Source organism: Lissotriton helveticus, chromosome 4_1 (genome assembly GCF_964261635.1).
Source record: "Lissotriton helveticus chromosome 4_1, aLisHel1.1, whole genome shotgun sequence".
NCBI classification, from domain to species: domain Eukaryota; kingdom Metazoa; phylum Chordata; class Amphibia; order Caudata; family Salamandridae; genus Lissotriton; species Lissotriton helveticus.
In genome coordinates this window covers 1,619,289,046-1,619,312,725 of record NC_136063.1, presented here as the reverse complement: position 1 = coordinate 1,619,312,725, position 23,680 = coordinate 1,619,289,046, and the positions used below count along the sequence as shown (strand labels likewise).

The 23,680-nt window shown below is 44.2% G+C and overlaps 1 protein-coding gene across 1 annotated transcript in view; it reads left to right on the top strand.

The window, feature by feature from the left end:
• Nucleotides 1-12,844, top strand: part of FKBP9 (FKBP prolyl isomerase 9) — a 187,303-nt gene extending 174,459 nt beyond the window's left edge. Inside the window, exon 10 of the mRNA XM_078688242.1 lies at nucleotides 6,805-12,844. Coding sequence (XP_078544368.1) covers nucleotides 6,805-6,981 — 177 coding nt within the window. The 3' untranslated portion in view covers nucleotides 6,982-12,844. The remainder of the gene's footprint in view (nucleotides 1-6,804) is intronic.
• The last annotated feature ends 10,836 nt before the right edge of the window (nucleotides 12,845-23,680 follow it).

Here is a 23,680-nt window from a genome sequence, read left to right as displayed (position 1 = left end):
GATTGGGTTTATGTGAGGTTGTAGAGGTATGAGTGGGTGTATGGCGTTTCTGTGGATGCTGTCATCAGTGATGTCATTTAAGATGTCATCAGCGATATCACTGACCATGTCATAAGTGATATAATATGTGAGGTCCTAGGCAGTGCATTGCAGGGGCTTGAAGTTATGGTTAGCACAGGTAATTATAGCTGCTGATTTTCACTGGTTTTGTGCAATTGAAATCAGAGCCCAACTTAAACGTTCCTGTAACCTTTGTTTTTTTCAGTGAATGTTTAAGTTTTTCTAAATTCTGTTTCCTAACTATAAGTGGAAGTGACAAAATGTGAAAAATGTGTGTCACAGTTCAAAGAATCAGTAAAGTCCAGCTATTTCAAATTATTATAGTGGGTCTGTACAATCTATCAATAACGTTTTGATCCACTAAAATTATCGGCTCACCATCAGGACTTAACTTGTAAAATGCCAGAGACAATCAGAAATGTACGCCAAAATGTACTTCCAAAAATTAAGGACAGTGAAAATTAATCACAGCGATTTTCAAGAACAAGCCAGATGGGGTTGGAGTTCAGTGTATCCTCAATTATCAAACGGAAGAGGTGTTTCACCTAAATCGGGATTGGTGTGTCAGCCAGACTGGGTGCGCCCTTGGAATGTTAAAGCTCAAAGCCTCTGATTTGCGTATGTTCAGTTTGAAACTAAACACAAGCAGTCGAGGTCTCTCAATAAGGGCCGAAACAAGGGTACACCACATTCAACATATTAATGATAATTTAAAAAAATAGCAATTAGCCATGACGACTTTCGTAAATCCAAAGAGCATTCCTCTTTTATTCATGCTTCTTTTTAACACCGTAAAAGCCAGCCAACGCTTTTCGTCCAAAGAAATCGGACTTCTTCAGGTCAATTTTTTGGTAAAGTAAACACAAAATTCTTCCAGCTCTGTTTTTAAAAATGTGAACAAATCGACTGTATATTAAAAGACAGGAAAATTCCATGATAATCCACCTGAACAGCGATTGACTAAAAGTCAAAAACTTGAAGTTACATTCCATCCAATTGTGGGTTTTGTATGTCCGTTTTCATACAATCCAGGCATCATGATCCGAAGGGCACAATCTCCATGTAAAAGCACTTTGATTGGTGCGGTGACATACACTAACAGGAAAAATCCTTCCTGGTCTGAACACGCAGTCAGACTCGAATGGATTATCATGGAATTTTCCTGTCTTTTAATATACAGTCGAATGAATAAAGGAGGAATACTCTTTGGATATCGTCATGGCTAATTGCTATTTTTTAAAATTATCATGAATACGTTGACTGTGCTGCACCTTGGTTGTGATGTTTTAAATTATTTCCCTTGATGAGGGTAGCATCCTTTGGACAGAGGGTGCATACAGGGTAGCGCACACTACATGATATATACATTGTCCAACGTACTTTTGTTTGGGGATATAAGGGTGTGGGTGCGGCACCCTGTTGAGGTTCACTGTCCGCCTGTTGCTTGTGTTTCTCAAGGACTGAACCAAGTTAACAAATCAGCCGCTATTGCCATCTGCATTTATTGAATGTAGGATTGTCACACCATTATAATTTGTAAATCAACATAGAACAAAAACGGAAAATCAAAGCATAAGTAGTAGTATGCAGTCCTAGTTAAAATATGTGACTTCTTGCATTCCTTGTGTGCTAATTCAATGCGGGTGTGTCTCTAAAAATGTTCACGGTCGTCTCCCAGGGGCATCCAGGTCAATGCCCTGTGAAAAGTCAACTGAGCACCCAAAGGAAACATAGAAGCCCCAATCCTACAATGAATTAAAGCAAATTACATTTGCATGATTTATACAAAAGTGTGTTATCTAAGAGTGAATAACTCTCTATTGTTGAGTTGTAACTGTCAGTGCGGATCAATCCCCATAGAGAACCCCTGTTAAAAGAACTGCTTTGGGGGACTTCAGCATCCACCCAGGCTGCTTTCTGGTGCTGGGCCCACACTTCCACTATCTGCTCCTTTTCACAGGTTATTCACCACTAAAGCCTGACACAGCTGTATGTCTTCCTACAGCATTATTCTACCCCCGAAGAGGGCAGCTAGGCACGGGGCCCTACCTCCTATTAGTTTTACTTTGGGTGTGTGTCAGCCCCACTCCTCCTGGTATCTGCTGTAGACCTGCTATCATACTCCAGAGAGGACTGCCTGCAGCTCCCCTACTGTTGGAGATCAGCTGATCACTCAGCCTACTGGTCCTGGCCTAGTGGGTGCTCCCAGATGCAGGGCCCAGTGGCAGTTGTGGAGCCTTTCCACTTCTGTTGATCTTGCTCAAGGGCCTCTTAACCCACCGCCTCTTGTGTTCTCTCTTCTTCCTTGGACCGGAAGGTGGTAACCTGGACTTTCAGATCCACAGAAAGTCTTCCTTCCTTCGTTCAGCTGGGTGACCCACATCTGGTTGTTCTTCTCTTTGGCTCCTATTTAGTAAGATGTGCAAGCTATACGGTACAAGCTGTGGAGAGGTGTGGCTCACTGGTTAGAGGCGGCAGACCTGTAAGCAGAGAACGGCCCGGGACCAGGGTTCAATTCCCGACGCGGCAGGGTCTTGGACCAGGGTCAACGGACTCGATAATTCTCGCCTCAGTGCCTACTCTAACCAGGGAACACACTCGGTAACTCTGGGCATTAAGCTTGCCTCATCTCTACAACGGCCCCCCACAGACGCCGGGGATGCCTGGTTTCACCCTGGAGATACCCAGAAAGGGACCATCTCACAGGGAAAACCAGGACGGGTTCCCCAGCGGTCTACAGCGCCAGGACACTCGGGTAGAGTAACAGTGCGCTTTACAAGTATCCCACAAGTAGCTTGGACTCTACAACTGTAGTAATCTGCCATTGTGTCCCCAATTTCCTCACTTCCTTTGGCAGAGGTACTTGCCCAGGCACTAGAACTTCACATGTAATCTTTTGCCTCATTAACATGGTCTCATCTGGGTTCCAGTCCTGTGACAGTTGACCATAGCAGCTCTGAGGTTCAGAGAATAGCATTATTCTTATTTTTCTTTGTCAGAACATTAATAAACTTCCAGCAAAGAAAGGGTTTTAGGAGGGCAGTCTCTGAAGTATTGTCTTTGTTATGTAGTCATGATGCAAGGTCTGTCACGTGGGAATTCCTCTCCGGCCACTTGTAATTGGGCCCTAAGAGGCACCCAAACACACGCAGTTAAGGTCAAAGCAGTGCAAGTGTTTTCCAAGGCACGTTCTTGTCAATGTTACATGCAAAGCAGACACTTGGGTGAGTTTGGTATGCATTCATTGCAAGTCCTTTCTAAAAGTGACACATAGGGGCAAATGTATCAAGACTGCGTTGCCACAAGGTCACGCAATGTGATACAAGGTCGCATGAATCCTAGAAAGCGTATTTACTTTCCAGCAAAAAACCTTTTGTGCGGGAAAAGAGTCTGTTTTTTTAGGAAAATTAGCTCTTTGTGCCTTGTGCCACTTTGATTCAAGAGAGTGTTGCTTGGGAGGGTCTTCGACGTTCCAGCGCAACCACCAATGTTTTTGGACACAGACGCATTTACTAAAATTGTGAGATGTTTTTTCATCAGAAAATAATGTCTCCTTCAGTCAGGCACGACCTTGGAGAAATATATGCATTTCTCCAGTTCACACATTGCATTTGTGCTACACTGTACAGCACACATCCAATGTGTGAAATGTTTTAAAAGCTGCCTTGCTACAGGGTTTTATACTACAAAATCTATGCTAGATATGATGCACAAACCTGTGAGCCATGATGCAAAGTTGTGTGCATGGTACTAAGCACCCCGTTTGTACCTGAGTGTATGGGGAAGATAACAGCAGCAGGCCATATTCAGTAAATATGGCTGCGTGCTGCAACTTTGGTTGTTGCTCCTCTTTGTGTTTCTAGTAAATTTGCCCCTTAGCTTTGTCATCCCAAACAGAGAAATGCCTGTGGCTAAATGTTCTGAGTTTCCTTTGTTCAAGGTTCTTCCATTGCTGAAAATTGCCTCGCATGTAATGAGGAAGATGGTGTTGCAGATGCAGCATTAAGTTTAGGTTACTCACATAGTGTAGTCCCGCAATCCACTATCTCTGCACAAACAACCTGCCATCTCGTCCCTAATGTATGTCTACATGACAGTGCTGAAGACATACAGTACAGAAGTATAGGAAGTTGCTTCTCTATATAGTGGACCAAAACTAGATACACTGTGTAGATAGTTCAGTCAACCCATATCGGTTTACAGAAGCAAAAACCATAACACTAAATGCTCTCTTTTGTAGTAATGTCGGCTAGCAGCTAAGGCTTACCAGAGATTAGTGCTAAACATTTGTTGTACTCACAGAAGCAATAAATGAGGCGCCCACTCCGAGACAAGTTTAGAAAATCACTCATATTTTTAAATACATTTTGATACAAGAACTTTGGTAGCAAGTAAGTACTATCAAATTTTACAGGTAATTAAAATGTTCACTTAACCCCTCCCATGCTCATGACGAGCTCAGCTCGTCATGAGCCACGGTGCTCCATTGCTCATGACGAGCTGAGCTCGTCATGGCCCGTGGAACGCTCGCACGCTGGGCTAATTCGCCTGCTGTGCTAAGCGTTCTATTAAAAGGGCGTAGTCGTGACGAGCTCAGCTCGTCGTGAGCACCGGAGCACCGTGGCTCATGACGAGCCAGCATGGGGGCGCTGTGCGCGCCCCCAGCACAGCAGGGGAATAGCCCCAGCATTCAAGGGGTTAAATGCGTCTTTACACAGCAATCGTTACTCATGGGGGAAAAAGGGCAAAAGTTGTATTTGCGTTCTGTTTCTGGGGGTCTCCTTCAGGACTTAAGGTCATAGGGGGCCTAAGTACCAGCAGCAGTTTCTTGTTACTTGCCCCGGGGCTTTCAGGTGCAGAGGTACTGGTCGGGTTTGTAGCCATGCGCACTACGCCGGTGGAAAGAAGCGTGCCGCCTGGAAACCGGCTACAGAGAAGGATTTGGGGACAAGTCCGGGAGCTCTGAATGGAGGGCTTGGTTCCCAAGGGTCCTGGTAGAAAGGAAGTACAGTTGGTTCTCGGGAACCTAGGCTGAGGGGGCTCGGATGCAGAGGGGCTTGGTCGGCTGGGTTGTTACGTTGCAGGGCCTTGCGGTTGTCAGTCTTGCCGATTGAGGGTGCAAAGATCAGAACAGCTGGGCCACTCTGGAAGTGGGTCTCTGCAGTATAGACATCCCTCGGCGGCCGCTCGTCTAGGTGCTGTTAGAGTCCAGATCAGACTTAAACAGGCCTTGGTTGCTGCAAGGGGTCGGTAGTGGTGATGTGCGGCTCCGGTTGGTCCTGGCGTCTTCTCACTTGGTGGGGAGAGGGATCTGACCTTCCAGAGCACTGTGACCTCTTCCTGGGTGGCTGCTGCATCTGTACGACTGGGGAGTGGTAGTCTAGTAGACCGTACTCTGCTGTTTTGTTGCACTGCAGGAGAGTAGCTCCTCCACTCCAAGGGAGATTTCAGGCAATTTGTGATGGGCTGGCAGTCCATCGGGGTTCTTGGTAGAGTTCAGCTGCAGGGCTAGCCGCTTTCTTCATGATGGTCGAGACTGGTGCAGGCAGGCAGGGTTTGGTGCCAAATGTCCACAGCTAGTCTTCCGTTCTAGTTTTAGAGGCTTTTCTTTGTCTTCTTCTTCTGTGTCCGTTGAATCTAACTTCATGGCATCAGGAGTGTGTCCTAAATACTCAATTTAGGGGCATTAAGGGGAGTGACAGGCAGTAGCCAATGGGCTACTTACCTTTAGGGTGACCACATCCTCTATATGACTGCTTCCTGTGGGAAGTGGGCTTAACTCTGACCAAGTGAGCCTAATTTCACCAAAAGCCAAGATCACATCAGGTAGCCCACCTTAGTGGTGGAACTAGTCTGGTAGGAAACATGCCTCCAGGCCAGCTGATTTCCTCGCCTGTCCTGTGCCAAATGAGCCTGGGCAGGGGGTGACATGATCCTTGTCTGGGGAAACCTGGGTCACATATCAAAGGTGGCAGAGGCCTTTGAATCCTCCTACCTTGATTTGCTGATTACATAACCATCCTGCTTGGAGTGAGGTGACAACACCTCTGACCGGAGCAGGCATTGTTTCTGCCCTCAGAGAGTGTGGGCTCTCACCTGCAGGGGGTTAGAAAACCTGTCTGTGGTGGCAGGCTGGTCGACACCAGTAAGCCAGTACACTAGTAGTCGATAGGTTTTCAAGGAGCATCTCTAAGGTGCATGTATTAATAAATCCATTACTGGAATCAGAGTGGGCATAATAATATGAGATGTTTGATACCAAACATCTTTAGTTTGAGTGAAGCCATGAAGTAGCTGGGGAACCCATAATCATCAGGGCCCAGTACATATACTCAAGTCGGCTTTCCAGTTCACTGGCAATGTCCAAGAATCAACATGTTCATCACTGCAATGTCAAGAGGACATGTGGCAAAGAGAATTGGTTAACACGCTACTAGTCCAAGTCAACATTGAATCTGAACTTGAAATGAACTTAGTGAGGGTTTTACATAAGTATTGTCCCATTACTAATGAGTTGAGACTACATGTGAAAGATTCAGATTGGATTCTAACAAGGAAGAGATCAAATACATTTATGGGTCATACAGAGTTCATGATGAGCAGTTTGCGACACTAGAACTGTGAAAATATGATTATGTGCACTGAATAAATATTCAAACTATAAGTGCATGCATTTTTCTTACACATGCCGAAGATTGTTTTGATTCCCAATTAATAACTCTGTAAAACTTGTTCTCATTTCAGTTCTCTGAATACATTCATGCTCAAGTGGAGGCAGGCAAAGGGAAACTAGCCCCAGGTTTTGACTCTGCCAAAATTATTGAAAATATGTTCAAGAATCAAGACCGTAATGAAGATGGGAAAATGACTGCAGAAGAGTTCAAATTGAAAGATGAGGAACAACACCACGATGAACTGTAACAATAATCTGGCAGATGTGCTGCTCCTATGTGCACGTCTGTATTTTGTATGTACAGCACCAAAGGGACATTTGGAGTATGCAGTCAATTCACCATGAAAGGATGGGGAGGGAAGGGTCGGTCTTTGCTGGTTACGTTTGTAATCAGTGCCTTAGTAAGATATTTACAAATATGGTGAAAATACATTGTTTTCCGGTGAGCATCACTCGGAGCATCAAGCGTTGAAAGACCTGCGAATGCAAGATCAGCGTGCCAGCACAGAGAACTATTTTATTATTGGTGGTTTGATGAGGAGTGTGCCAACAAGTGAACTTAGCAGTGCACTTAATTAAGGCATGCCACTGCAGTTATCTAGTAGACACAGAAAGAAGATGGAGGGGATTTTAATTCAAGTCTTGTTCAACACATTGCTTTAGATTGTGTTATGCCTTGGATATGAAGCTGTGAATATGATGCAGCAGCTTGTCAACACAGGGCAGTACATGAACACTATGGCAACAGGCCGGGATTTATCACTGCGTCAATGTTGGTGGTCTTAATCAGCAATTCAGTTTTTTTGTATGTAGCTCCTTAGTCGTGATGGCAAGAGTGACCTAATTTTTTTAAGACGTTTTCTTTTTGAAAATATGTTTCACAATGAGTTTCTTAAACAGAAATGGTAGTGTAAGGTTATGCTGAAAATGTACCTTGTGATGTGTATTTGTGCATGAAGGTAGACCCAGTTGCTCTGTTATAAGAGGGCATTATGTGCTAAGCAGCCCCTTCTGATTGGTTGATTGTGCTACATTCCCTGGGATACTTGTAAAGTGGAATAATTCAAAGGACATTACACAGAACTGCATTAAAGTCTGAAGGAAGCAAAAATCTTGATTCTTTGGTATCCTTTGGTGAAAAGGAACCTGTTTAGGAGTCCATTGTAAAACCAAGCTGTCTTCTTGGTTAGCAATGTACTTCAGCTCCGTAAAGTACACATCGGTCCTATGCCTACTGCAGAAAATGGGGGTTGGTAAGCAACGAGGTGGACATTTTCAGGTTTACCAAAGGAAACAAAATACCTTCCTCCTGTGCTATAACAAATGCAGACAACAATCCAAGTACACCTTTCCTTTCGCACTATAGCAGAATTGTTCCTTAGAACTACAAGTATTCCATTCCTCTGGGTTGTTTTAGGAGGACACTAACATATATTCTAAAATGCTTTTCATATGCATACGTTCTACTAATCCATTGGGCCTTAGTGAGGTTTATACATAAATATCGTTCCGTTACAAATGAGCTGAGAATACATGTAAAAGCTTCAGATTGGATACTTGCGGCCAGGACTGCTTTCTACTATAATTCCTGGAAAGAGAGAATCCTAATAAGCAACTAAGGCACAAAAGAAATCATGCAACTGTTCAGTCTGCATCAACCAAAGTGTGACATGCCATCACTTGTAATATTTTGCCATTCGGAATATGTACTTCATAACTTGTATATCACATCAAGACATGAATCTGTCACTTTTTTGGTCCAAGGGTTACCCTAAACATATAGAAGTTTATACCACTTTCCAAATCTGGACATTCCCTACAAATATCCCGAGCCATTCACAAAGGTAAAGTACACTTTGTTTACTCTCACACTTTTGAGTTACTTTACTATTTTTGACTACTCACAAAATCTACGTGTAAACATACTCAAAAGTGTAGACTTGAACGCCTCTACCTCCTGAAAATGAGCATGGAGCCAAATCTATGAGTGTAAGTTACTATTGCCAAAAAGAAATAGTAGTAAGTCCAGCACCACATGTAGCCAATCACTGGTACTGCAAAACCCTCTCCTAGAAAATAAGAGGTAGGGACTTGAAATATAACACCCCAAAGGAAATAATGTTTATTACATTAAATTATTCCAAATGGTAAAAAATATAAATAAATATTTATTGTTAGAAAAAGCTGAAAATAAAACATTTATTATTTAATTATAAAACATTTTAACAACCTATTTTTAATTTAAAAATGAACGTAACATTTTAATGAAAGTATAAATTAATTTAAATTATATAAATTACTTTAATCATTTTTAATGGATACTTTTTTTTAATGTGCTTTATTTTTAGTTGGAGTTTTTTTAATTTAAACTGCAGCAAAATATGTTTTTATATAATGTAATATGTTGCAATTAAAGATTTAAATCAAAGTTATCAGTGCTGTAGTATTTTTTCTACATTGAAAATTAAAGTTTGACATTAATTTAAACATTAATATTGGATATAAAAATATTGTATTAGTTTTTTTCCAGCTTTAATAAACTTTTGTAAAGTTTCCCTGTATATTACCATATTGAGATTTCCAACTCGACAGCAACTATGGAAAAGTGTAAGAGCAAGTACAAAGAAAAACTATTTTAAACTTGAAAAATTAATAAAAACATTTGCATGTCCAGTATTATTTAAATTAAGTGTATATATTTATTTTAAATGTAGAACAAAATTAACAAAATCTTACAGCTTTATTAACTTAATTTTAAGTTAAACCTGTAATTCATTTTAAAAATTAACTAAAAATTATTTTTCTAAAGTTTAAATTAAAAATACATTACCACGTACAGTAAAAAATATGATGCATTAACTATGAAAAGTGATGTATAGAATTAAAAGTAATTATATTTTAATAAAAAATATTGTTATATTAATGTTGTCAAATTAAACAAAGGTTGTTAAAATATTTTACAATTAAAGAAATGTTTTATTTATATATATTTAACATTAGATTATATTAATTTATATTTAACTATTTTCAATAATTTTCATTTATTTTAATGTTTCTTTTTGTGGGATTTTATTTTAAGCCCCTACCTTCATTGATTTCTAGGGAACATGTTTCAGCACCAGGGGCTTGCGTTGTGTGGTGCTGGACTTACTTCAGTAATTTACTATCATTTTGGGTCCCTTTTGGCTGTGGTAACTTTAGAAGGGCACTTCGTGAATAGTAATGGGTTTACTCTTTTGTGGGTTGGCATATGTCCCTCCCTAACACACCCCCTACTTCTCATTAAACCCCTCAAATTTTGTAGTAGGTATGCCCTATTTGTAAACCAATCCCCTTAGTTCCTCCCACATTTACTACTAAATAATAAACCTACTTGTGTGAGGATCTGAAAGTAGAAAAGATAGGAGAGGTGGCGGCGATGATTTACAGTCATAGGTTTGTGAATATCCTTTTAGTAGCACTACTAAACATACTACGAAATGTTGTTTGCCACTAACCCAGCAAGTTTTACTTTCCCAGATTTACCGCTTTTATTCAGCTATATAGTATGTTGTTTCTGTTTTCTTCTGGATCTAAGTTAGTTAAATGCTATTTTACTTCTTTGACATGGTGCAACAAACTCAACTGAGGAGATTCCATTGCAAAATGTCATTGAGTGCCCTGAGTGTATACAAAGCCAAACCTCAGGACATAGTCCTATTGTCACAAGGATGTGCCCTCTCAGTTATGAGTTTACTTTAGGATTTGTAAGCTTCTAGTGCCTGAGGTAAGGTGGATGTGGCATGGAGAATGTAGGGGCATGTAAAAAATACTTTAAGATCATTTCCAAGAACAAACGTTTATGTGGTTTGCGTTGACAGGAATTTGTTTTTTTTAGTTAAATAAGTTAAAGAATAACTACGTTGATTGCATCTCTGCTTTTCAGAACCTCGTCAAATGCTGGAAATACTAGGCCAGGGTTAAATGCTACACCTTACAGAAAACACTATCCCAAACATCAGAATTCTTATTAGGTGTGTGCTAATCTATATAGAATTATGCGTGACACTTCAGAATGATGGTTGTCTTTTTCATGTCTTTTGCATTTGACGTCTGTAGCTTTAGAAGCAATCGGAGCGGTGTTCTGCCCCCGTACAAGTGGTTTCTTTTCTGCGGTCTCCAACTGGGTGATGTGATTACATTGTTTTTGAAAGAAACATTGGGATGTAAAACTTTGTTCCAATATTCATGGGTTTAAGAAATATACAAACAATAATGTCAGGAAGACAGATAAGAAATTAAGGTGAAAGATAAAATTAACTTTAAATCGGAAAAGTGTGTGTGTGTGTTTTTTAATGCGAAATAGGTTATTAACCCCGCAAATAACATTTACATCATAGATTATAAAAATAAAGAGTACCAGAATTAAATATAAGAAACAAGCTGACACGCTGAAATATTAATCACCACGTTTAATCCAATTACATGTTTCGTTGTAACTGCGTTTGTCAAATCTGACAGAAGCCGTTACACCAAAATGAGTCATTGGATTTAACATGGTGATTCTTATTTCGGAGTGTCAGCTTGTTTCTTTTATTTAAATGTGGAATGCTTTCTTCGTATTATATTTGGCAGACTTTGGTAGCCACCGCTATGCACCGGGATGGAAGCTTAAATTCAGAATTCAAGAAATATGAAAAATATATATATTTTTTTAAAAAGGGGGAACGGTTTAAAAAGGGGGGTATGGGTGTTTATCCCAATAAATAAAGGCACAACTTTGGAGATAGAATAGAAAAACTAAATTTATATCAGACCCAGGCATAATTATTCATCCAATATAAATTACAAACGTGAATTAAAAAATAGAAAAACATAATTAATTACTTCAGTATACAATATTAATCTCCTATGAATGTCAAATTAATTAATAACACCAAAATAACCAGATGGAACTCTCAACCTCATGAGAAGTGGGAAAACAATGATCACGTTACTGGGCATTTCAGAATTAAAACTGCTGCCATTTGTGCCTCTCTACTCCTGAATGTCCCTTTTGCACAGATAATTGTATGTGAACACTTTAAGCTTACACTCTTGGTTTATTTTTGGTATTTTGTGCAAAGAGACCTCTTTTGTGCGAAGCTCGGCAAGTTGATGGCGGATAGATAGCGGTAATGATCTCTGTATATCAGACCAGGACAATTGCATCTGGCACTGTGTCCTCTGCTTTTCCGGAGGACTTGTTCACATCACTTCATTTGAAAAGTGTTGTACATCTCGTCTGGTTTTTGTGAGATGAGGTCAAAGTGTGATGTATCCTTCCTTGAACTACCCCACTCGACCACTTTATCTGCTAAAATCAGGATATATAACACCATTCACTACCAAGTGCACTGATTTGTTCAAATTAACATCCTTTCAGCAATGCCCCAGCAGAACACATGCCCGGTGCCATACTGATGATTGTATATTTAGTAGGGGGGGGAGCGTAATAAAAATGTTAATAAGGATGTAGCTGGCTTAATGCATAAAATACAAGCACAGCCATATGAACTCTAGCCAGCTGACACATGAGTGGCCAAACCGGGTTGGCGGGTAATTTCTCCAAGATTTACCCAATCTGGAGTGGTTTTAGGGTCCCAGAGAATTCGGAACGTAATGCAACACTTTTTTCCCACTCACCTGGTGGCTTCGGTCAAAAGAGGCAACTATGATAACAGGCCCAAAGTTTTGGTGGCTGTAGTACCAGGAAATGTACGGATATGCCCTGTGATGCGGTGTTGGTGATACCCCAATACAAGTACTAGAAATTTGCATTATACTGTAGCTTTATGTTGTTACTTTGAGAACTTCAGAAATTTACCCACATTGATGCTGTTTCGTTGCAGACTAAAGAGGAATTTGTGAAGCAAACATAGCCAAGACTATATTGCGGCATTAAGGGGACTGGCGTTATTTTCACAGTATTAAGTTGACTGATGTTGAGGTTTTTCTTTCTCAAAAACACAATGTTTGTAATATCTTTTTCTCTTTTAAAGTACTTTGTGAAAAAGGTTCCTTGGAAGATTTTCCAAATTATGAGTAGTACAGCGTAATAGAATTTTGATAAATTAAACTATTTTATCAACACCTTGTGATTTGCCTTGTATTATTTTTTTACTTTGGCTAATAACATTTAATGGTGCTGTAACGTAACACGTGCATTTGTAAATCCAAGCACGTTCATCCCCCTGGGCACTTTGGTGCTGAATAACTGGTGTTTATTGTGCTATGCTTGGCATAAAATTACCAAATAGTTTTTAAAAAGTTAAATAAATGTAGGTAAACCATTGTTTCCTTTGAATACAGCAAATCCTACATTTCTAGGTGTTTTTATTGTACATTTCTTGTGCTTAAATATATAGGACAGCCACTCTGTGGACTATGAATGGACCAAATGAGAATGGCACACCAGTTAACTGGGTCAGATTGAAACTAAAGGGCCACACATTTTATCTTCAGCTTTAAAAGAGATTGTGAAATAAAACGTAGCTTTTTTTACATCTCGGCAGATGGGTTACTTCGTCACAATGGTGACAGATATCCTGTCCGCCTAAATATCAATCCAATGGGGGCGTGAATTGTCCGGCTAGAAGATGGCCGCACTCTAAGTGGGCTCTGCCGGCCAAGCTCTCAATCCGGCATTATCCTGCAGATAACGGCTCTTTGTCTGCCTGGCTCTGGCATCTCCACCCTTGCCTTGCTTCGGGCTGCTGATGGATGCTTGCTGCTGCCCGCTCCGGCGCTCCTGTGCCGAGTTCTGCGCCTGGGCCCGCTCCTCGTGGCTGGGCCTTCCTGTCACTGCAATAAGGCCTCTCCGCTGCCACTCGCCCTTGCCTGGGCGCCGACCCGGCTTACGCTCCTCTACTCTGCCGGAGGGGCCTGGGGAGTGTGCTGCCCGCTGAGGGCTCCCGGCAGCAAGGCTTGGGGGCCTGTTTGCCGTACCGCCCGGCCCGTTGAGCTAAGGGCGGGCGCCGCCTGTTCCTGTATAGGCGCCCGCTGGACCAGTCATTGCTTCATCGGGGAAACGTGTGTGGCGCATCCCCGTGACTGCCACCCGCTGTTGGGCTCTTAGTGGTGTGCCTGCCACCTCATCAGAGCCCGGTTGCGGCCTTCTTTACTCTTCGCTCCCTCACTAGCCTCTGGCCTTTTCTGTGGCCCGTCCTCCTGCCTGGACCCCTCCCCAGCCTGACGTGGCTGCGCACCAGCCATCACTTCACGCTCCCGCAGGCCACCTGAGGCCCGCCGGATCCCGCCTCCGGCGCAACTCCTGCTCAGTGCTGCACCTCTGCTGGTGCCCTCGGGGACCACTACGCGCTGCGGCCTCACAGGGTGGACCTCCTCGCTTCATCCTGCTGCCAGCATCTGGGAAGGCCCGACTGCCGCCTGACTCCTGAGGACAGGGTGAGTGCAAGCTTTGCTGTGCGGCCTGGTTGGGGGTAGCGCACGCCGCGCAGCGGGGCCACTGCTCCTGCCTTCTCTTTCATCTTCTGCTGCCCTGAGGGTTTTGGCCCCGTGTGTGTTAGGCCGCGCGCCCACCTTGCCTCCCTGCCACGCCGCTCTCCGTAGCTGCAGCCCCTGTGACTCCAGCACAGCTTCCACTGCACGTGCTCCCTGCCTGGTGGCGCACAGACTAACCGTCGGCTCGCCTCTTTGGGCCCTGCCTGCTGTACCATCTCCTTGCTCCGCTTGTCGCCCTTGTAGCTCTATAGACTGTTGCCTTGCATTCCGGCGGCGCTCTTCGTCCTATCTCCACCAAAAAAGCGCGTTTGCCAACGAAGGCGATTCCATCCCCCCCCCAGAGATCGCCGTCTCCTAGGAGGATGACCTCAAGGCCATCATGCTGGAGATCAAATCCGCCATCTCTGGCATAGCTGCCCAGCTGGACCAGCTTTCTACACGTCTTGATGTGGTCATATCGCCGGAGGACACGCATGATAACCGCTTGCTGCATGTCGAGACAAGGGTATCTGATGTTTAAGACGCCGCCATCCAGGATCGTCAGAAAATTCCTGCCAATGGATAAAATCCTAGAGATAATACGCATCACAGGGGTGCCTGAGTCCAGGAACGCGAATGGAGGATTTTGTGGAACAATTGGTGCACAAACTGTTTGGTGAGGAGCTCTCCCCGGTCTTGTTTGTGGAGCGAGCCCTCGACCCGACGCCGGACTGCCTGCTCGCCCCATCATCGTTAAAACCGTCAACTTTCGAGATCGCAAGGCCATCCTCTGAATGACCAGTGACAAGAGCGAGATTTGTCATCATGGTAACTCCCTGTCCTTTTACCCGGATTACACTCTGGCGGTGCAGGCTGCCTGCCGCGGGTTCCTGTGTGCAAAATGGATCCTCCAAAATCACCAAGTCTCTTATTCCCTCGTATATCCGGCCAAGCTACATGTCAAACAAGGCTCCAAAACTTTCGTTTTCCCTGATCCCAAGGATGCGCTCTCCTTCGCCAAGAAACTTGACTGCAGTCATCGCTCTACTCCAGCCATCTCTCAGGACTCAACCTCCGGCGTCCTAAGTGACAATGATGGACTTCATCCACTTCTCCAGCGATAAATGTATCTTGTTTTTTACTCTGGTTCCCTGCCTGTTGTTCTCACCTGTTACAGCAAACAAATGATAGACGGAATGCTGACAATGCAAACATTCTCCCCCAGTCAAACAACCTGGGTTAAATCCATTGTTCTTTTGCCCACTAAGCCACCCCAGTTTGGACCCAGCCATATGCAAATCAGTGTTGACCCTGTGCCCCATGGGAACAGTCCAGACCGAAATGCCAGGCCAGGTCCTCTCTGGACCGGAAACAAGCCTCCTGAGACCATTTTCAGGGTATGTCACCCTTCTTCTGCCAGCCTAGCTTAAATCCAGTGGCACAGTGAGCAAGGGACCCACATCTGGGCATACCCATCCCACTTAGGGCGAAAAGTGTTACAGCAGACCAATGATAGACGGAATGCTGACAATGCAAACATTCTCCCCTAGTCAAAAGTTCTGGGTTAAATCCATCGTTCTTTTGCCCACTAAGCCATTGGAATCAAGCTATCCTGGCTGATGAGGGCTGAAAGTCCAAAACCGGTCCTAGGATGCTTGTTTCCAGTCCAGGGAGGACCTGGCTTGGCAGTTCGGCTGGACTGTTCCCATGGGGCACAGGGTCAAGACTGAATTGCATATGGCTGGATTCAAACTGGAATGGCATGGTGAGCAGAAAAAACAATGGATTTAGGCACAGATCTCTAAAATGGGGTGAATGTATGACATTGATCTGCATTCTGTCCATCAACTGTTGTTTTTGCATTTGTCACGCCGAGTGGGACGGGTATGCTCAGACGTGAGAAGGAAAAATGTAACAAGGGAAAAGATACCTGCCAAACAGATTAGATATAGGCCTCACACGGAGGTCCTTTGATACATTTAGAACCACCCAAACAAAAATAGATCAATTCAGCACATAATGAAAAATAGATACAAATTTTATTCCATAGAAATTTATTTTTTTCAATATATTAATAACAATCACAGAGATTTTTCTAAAAAACACATGATTTTACAAATATAGTCCCACATATCCACATCATACAAAAACTCTCATACCATCATACATACCAACATTTCAAAAACTCTTATACCACAACTAGGCATCCAATACAAAGGTACATAATAGCCATGAGCTGATATATTTGTAATAGATGGAACACAGTCATCAGGGGGATGGACAAGAGATCAGGCAAATAGACCCCAGATGACAACAAACGCAGACGCTCGTTTCTGTGTAAGGCCCCGGACGGGGCTACACCTTCTTCAGGGCGATGATGTACAGTTCACAGTGGGACAAACAATCAATCTAAAAAATGTAGCCACAAACAGATTTCTTGGGGGCTCCAGCAATGCCAGGGCCCTCAAATAGGGAACTTCAGGAGATGCTCATCGAGGGTGAAGGTCATTCTTATGGGCTATCCCCATGTAGAGTTCGGCCCACTTCGGACATTAACTTTTCCCCTCCCAGTTGTGGTTCCCCAGGGTGGGGTTGGGTGGATTTGCAAGCCTTTCTTTGGGGCTTATTTGTTCTTGTTCTTTGCATTTTATTGCTCTATCTCATGTCTGATGATATTGCTCCAGCACTGCTTTGTCACACCTTCTTGCATCGCTCTAATTGCTCTTGCGAGCACCGTGCCTTTGCGCACAGCACCTGTCGCCATCTTGTTCCCGCTTTTGGGTATGGTTGGTTCCCCCTCAAAGCCCTGCCTTCTGTCACGACACCTTACGGACTGTCCACTAGCACCTCCTATGCCTTGGCACTTTCTACACTCTCCCCAGCTACCTGGCATTTTCCTGCACACCTGCAAAAGTGCCCGAGCCACTTTTACCTCATTCCATGTCACTAAACCTCGTCGCCTTGCCTGAATGACTGATACAATCTTCTGGTCTTGGAATGTGTGTGGCCTCAATGATTAACGCAAGGCTCGGCTGGTGCATACACATCTCCAAAGACGCATGGTAGACAGCTGTCTGCTCCACGAAACTCATCTGCTCCCGGCATCTGCCTCCCGACTCCTCTCTCGGCACTGGGGTGAACCATATTTCTCCTTTTATTCTAATTACTCTCAAGGGTTTCCATCCTCATACGTAGGGGACTCCCCTGGCAGACCTTCCAGGTTATTACATATTGGAGGGGACCACTCTAGCGTTACTTTGAGGTCAGGGAAAAGATGGGAAAAGAAAATAAGCAATATTGAAAAAATTCCCTCAAGACCTATCTACTTTTCATTATAAACATGGTTTATATATAGGTACTTTGTTCATACACAACAGCAACAATAAGAGCTAATAAGTTTCATTTTAGTTTTTTATTTTGTCATTCATTTGTTTTTCTTATAAATTCATCATTCTTTGTTTATTCATTTTCATTTCTTAAAAATATTTTTATCTTTTTTAGGTATATATCATTTCATGAAAAAATACATATTACATCAAATACCAACAAAAATGATTACAAAAAGAGAAAAACCCTGGATTATACAAACACAATAAATACAATACCACTCATACACTCACATTCATTCCAATCCTATTGCTATACACACGTTCTATATACAATGCAGTATCTGAACAAATCTAAACATAAATAGGCAGAATTAGAATTATTTCTGCCTAAATTTATGACCATAAGATGTAGAATATGGGTTCCACGCAAGGTCGACGCGCGTTACGGTGGGTTCTGTACCACCTTCCTCAGGACCTATGCAGATACAAACATTTCTTACACACCAAAAACCAGGGGATTATTCTTTCTTAAGGCGTGTGCCTTACAGATTTCTTTGGAAATTCAGTTGACCGTATTGAGAGTTTCAATGGTCAATTCCTTTTATTTTCCTAATTATTGCCACACAGGGGTATCCTTAGTATTAGTGTCCTTGCATTCTTAATGGGTAAGTCTCATCACAGTAAAAAATAGTGGAATGGTGTCTCACTATTGCAGTTCCCTATTCTTCGTTCACCAACTTTTAGGTGATTTTATTTAGTAACTGGCCGTAAACATCTCTTTTTACCCAGAGATCATAATTTTCATCCAGATCACTCCTACAGCCTTAACATCTTTACTCCTGCATATCGAATGTCCAACCAAGTTGCTGTGTGGTCAAGAGCTTCCAGGTTATCACCGATTCTTCTGGGCGCTTTTTTATCCTCCATGGCTCCCTCCAGGCCCAACCCTTAACGATTGCTGCTCTATACGGACCCAACACTGATGACCCTGACTTCTTTGCGCAGGTGTGGCACCACATTTCATCCCTTGGCCCTGCTGTGCTCCTGTGGGAGGGGGATTTTAACATCACGCTCTCCACTGACCTTGACTGATCTGGCCCTCATGCTTCTCAACCGCGCGCCGTGGCTCTCCTTAGCTCCATTCTCACTGCTTGGCGTCATCTGCGCTCCGTGGCTCGCGAGGGCACTTGCATCACTGTCGCTCGTAGCTGCTGGTCCCGTCTGGATCCCTGGATCACTTCCTCGGATGTCCTGTTCATGCTTACCTCCTCCGATCACATGGCTCGTACCCTGTCTGACCATGCACAGGTCCAGCTCTGCCTTAATCTCCCCCAATCTCCTCGGCGTGTGTTCTCCTGGCGGCTTCCCCCTAATGCACTGCGAGACACCGTCTTCTGTGACGTGATACGGACGGCAATCACTAGCTACTTTGAGCTCAACGAGGGCTCCGTGGACTCTCCCTCCACACTGTGGGAAGGGTTTAAGGTAGAGAATGCATCTCTAAACAGTCCGGAGTCTTACGTTCCATCTGCAGCACGCTCGATAAACTCGAATCGGAGATTAAATCATTAGATTCTTCCCACGCTCTTGACCCAGGCCAGAAACACTTGCCCAACTTCGCGGTAAACACACAGAATTCACTGAAGAAGCCGACAGGGAGCTCTCATTCCTTGGCAGGGAGGCCCGGGTGTGCCGCTTCAGCGAGGGCGATCGTCCTGGTAAAAGCTTGGCCGGCTTGCTTCGCCCGCCCCACTCTACATTACAGCCCTTCAGGACGGAGGCCCAGCCCGAACCACCTCTCCCACTGAAATTCAGGCGCGATTCACAGATTTTTACACGCAATTGTACAAGGCGGGTGCCACCCCTCTGCGCGAAGACTTCAAACAGTATTTTGATACCATTCAGCTTGTATGGCTCGAAAATTACCATTGGGAATACCTTGATGAGCCCTTCTCTAAAGAAGAAATACTCACTGCTATCAATGGTATGCCTGGCGACAAGGCCCCTGGCCTGGACGGCCTGCCCGTACCTTTCTACAAGACTTTAGCTTAGTTTTTAATTCTGCATCTGGCCACCATGTACTACGACTCATTTGAGAGTGGTCAATTTCCACCCTCACTCCGAGAGTCTATGCTGACCCTTCTTCTTAAACCAGACAAAATTCCCGAGCTCCGTGATTCCCATTGCCCCCTCTCCCTTATTAATACAGACAACAAATTCTTCGCCAAACTGCTCGTTTCTCGCCTTCTTCCTTTTATGCCACACATTGCCCTCCCAGACCAGTCTGGATTCATTCCCGGCCACGCGACCTCCCACAATTTCCGGACCATTTTCTCCGTCCTGCACCAGATCAACCCAGCACTCCCGGCAGTCGCCGCCCTGCTTGACGCCACCAAAGCCTTTGATACCCTAGAATGGACCTTCCTTTTCTCCCTACTCACACGCCTTGGTTTCAGTCCGATCTTCTAACGCAAAATGTTGTTATTGTACACCCTTCCCACTGCCCGTCTTCGGGTTAATGGCCTCATATCCGATCAGATTCCCATCGGGTGTGGCACCTGCCAGGGGTGCCCACTCTCACGCCCATGCTTTTCGCTATCGCAATGGAACCACTGGCTGCCAGACTCCGTTAGCACCACACCCAGAGGGCTATCAGATTTGCAGCCCGAGCCCTCTTGGTCTCTATGAACGAGAATGACGTCACCCTGTACGTCTGGAATCCCCAAGACAATCTCTGTCTTCTTGTTCGCAAAATCGTAAGGTTTGGTGGTTATTCTGGCGTACAGGTGAACTGGAACAAGTCGATCCTTTTCCCTCTCACTGACGCCACTATGCCTTTTACCCCTGACTTCCTTTTTATATGGGTGTCTGGCCCTACTCGCTATTTAGGAGTCTGGCTTAGCAGAGACGTGGACGAGCTTTGGAGTGCCAATTTTGGACGTGCGGTTGACTGGCTCAAGATGTGCAATCACTAAGATGGTGGTTCTCCCGAAATTTTTATCTCTCTTCTGGAACATACCCATTCCCCTCACTCCTCAATTTTTCCACAGAGTCCGCTTGCTGCTCATCTCTCTCATCTTGGCCGGCAAGCAGCCCAGGATCACTTACAACACCCTCACCCTTCCGATGTCGTGCAGTGGTCTTGGTGCTCCTAATTTCAAACTATACGCGCTATGCGCTCAGGCCATTTTCTTGCATCTTTGGCTCCACCCCTCTCCTTTTCAGCCACACATGAAGATGGAGGCAGATCTTGCTGCCCCGTGGCCGCTTTCCACCGCCCTGTTTGCTCCGGCAGCACTCCCATGCACTGAAATAGACATGGTCGGGACCATGCGCTGGGCCTGGGACAGACTCTGCCGCTTTTCCGGCGATCCCATACTCTCAGCAAACTTGATGCCTATCGCTTGTCACTCGGTGTTCCCTCCTCTTCAGCCCTCAGGTATGGTTAAACATGCCGCCCGTTTAGGGTTGAACACGCTAGCAGATCTATATCCCGGGAATACATTCTTTTCGCTTGCATACGATTCTGGCCCCATGGACACTTTACTTTTTTATCAGCTTCGGGCGATCTGCTAGGAGCTGCACCCCTTGTTCCCCCAGCCCCCTCCCTCAATGGTCGTTCATGATTTCCTATATTCCTCCTCTTCTCCTCTGAAGTTGGTGACCAAGCTCTACGGCCTCTCGCTGGCAGCCTTCCCCATTTCCACTGATAGTGTACGTGTGGCATAGAGAGCAGACCTTGGTATTGACATTTCCCAAGCTAACTGGCGATATTGCTGTAACCAGACTAAGTGTTTGTGCACCAACTATCGCCTACGCCTTATTCATTTTAAATACTTGCATAGGCTTTATCGCACTCCTGTTCAATTGCATAAGTTGGGGCTCATCCTCACTGACAGATGTCTGCGTTGCTCCGCTCCTGGGGCGGACTTCTACCACCTCACCTGGCTATGCCCCAAGGTCTACGACTATTGGCGTGAGGTCTGCACTGCTATTTCTGAGATCACCTCCACGCTTGTTCAGCCTGATCCCCCACTCTGCCTCTTGGGCTTTGTTAAATTCTGCCCAGATGCTTGATTGCCATGCTGCTGGTTCTTGCGCGTCGTAGGGTTTCCATGTGCTGAGGTCGCAAACCTGCGCCCAAGTTCGCACCGTGGCTCGAGGAAGCCTTGCGCTGCCAGACCTTATTGTCTGAATTTTGGAACCTTATGCCTACCAGATCTCGCCCACTTGACATATGGGGGTCCCCTGGTGTCATATCTCCTTCCCGATACAGCCCGAGCCCTGCGCCCTCTCCCGCGCTTCCGGACGGCACTGCACCTGCTGGTGTTGGTCCATTATCAGCTCCCCCCTTTTCCCTGCTTCCTTTGCTTGGGCCTGTCCCTCTCCCTGCTGCTCTGGCACCTGGCATCACTTTATGTTCTCCATACCCTGCTATGCCTGATTGAGTGTGTGCCTTATTGCCACCATTTGTTACATTCTATACTGGGTCATCCTCGTCCTCTTCTATTGTGTACAAGTGCATGGTGCTTCACTTTGGTGCAATTATGTAACCTGTCTTTGTAATTTTTCAATAAAGGTTTTTGAAAAATAAAATAATAAAAAATATCACTCCCATTATATTCTATGGGACTTATGTTTCGGTGGATGGGATATCCGTCACCGGTGTGACCAAGTAACCCATCCGGACGGATATAAATCAGGCCCACAAAGTCTTAATTGTATTCAAGACAAGAGGCAAGGCTAGTTAGCAGCGGTCTGGAAGTTGTTTGTGGCTCAGAGTCAGTTTAAAAAGCACACCAAATGAATAAGAAAAATGTGTGAGTGGCCACTTTGCTGATCCAATAATTCTTTTTCCCATAGTCCTTAGTTTGTGAAGAAATTCTTTGAAGTCAGCAAAAACATTCTGTAAAGACGTTTGGCTACACAACCAGGCTGACAAGACAATAGTGTATCACAAATGTCACATGAGACATTGCTGGCTACAGAGAAAGATGTTATGTACTAATCACCCACATAACCTAAGTTTATAAATTAACTTTCACATATAACCTGGAAGAGGTGGTCTTTTGCAACTTCACACTCAACTAAACAAAAGAACAACTTGCTTACCTTCGTTAAGCTTTTTCTGGTGGATACAGGATATAACTGTGGATTCTTCCCCTTTTCAATATACCCCATGCGCAGCATTCCACAGAAATCTTTCTCTCTATCTCTCCCACGTTGATGAGGACATCACGACCATGGCTCCGCACACAACTCTGCATGATGTAATCGGAGTCATAATAAGACCTCATCGGCATGATGACATCAGTTTCCACCCATTTTTTCTTTGCCTCCAAGGCGAATAGGTGAACCAACAATACATATGCCATAATGTACCTAGCATATGTCAACACAATCTAATACAACTATAAACAAATAACTGAAATGCACTCAAAATGCCTATACAATAGCATAATCATGAGTTTCACATTATTCCTGATTAGAAACTTCATATGTGACCAATAACCAAACTTATTTTCAGTATACGCAGACAGGCAATGGGGAAGTGGGTTGGTCAGTGAGGAATCCACAGATAGATACTATATCCACCAGAAAAAGCGTTACCGTTGCTCTTCTAATGGATACATCAACCTGTGGGTGGGCGTCTGCCTGCCTATACCAAAAAATCTGGGTAAAACAGAAGAAGTAAAATCGCCGTCCCTCCTCACTTCCGAATCCAAGCAATAATGTTTTGTAAAAGTGTGGAGGGAGGCTCAAGTTGCAGCTTTGCAAATGTCAATCACAGGGACACCTCTAGCCAAAGCAGAAGTTGAAGACTTAGCTCTAGTAGAATGAGCTCTAATATCTTCAGGTAGTTCCTTCTTAGCCATTGTGTAGCAGATCTTGATACATAGGGTTATCCATCTGGACAAAGTCCTCTTGTTCACTGCTTTCCCTTTCATTTTGCCCACATATCCAACAAACAGCTGGTCATCCATGGCAAACTCACGAGTTCTGTCTATATGGAACCTCACAGCCCTTTTAGGGTCCAAACGGTGTACACTCTCCTCCTCCTTTGATGGATGCGGGGTAGAGTAAAAGGTAGGCAAACTAATAGACTGTCCCAAATGGAAAGGAGGAATCACCTTTGGCAGGAAAGCAGCTCTGGTTC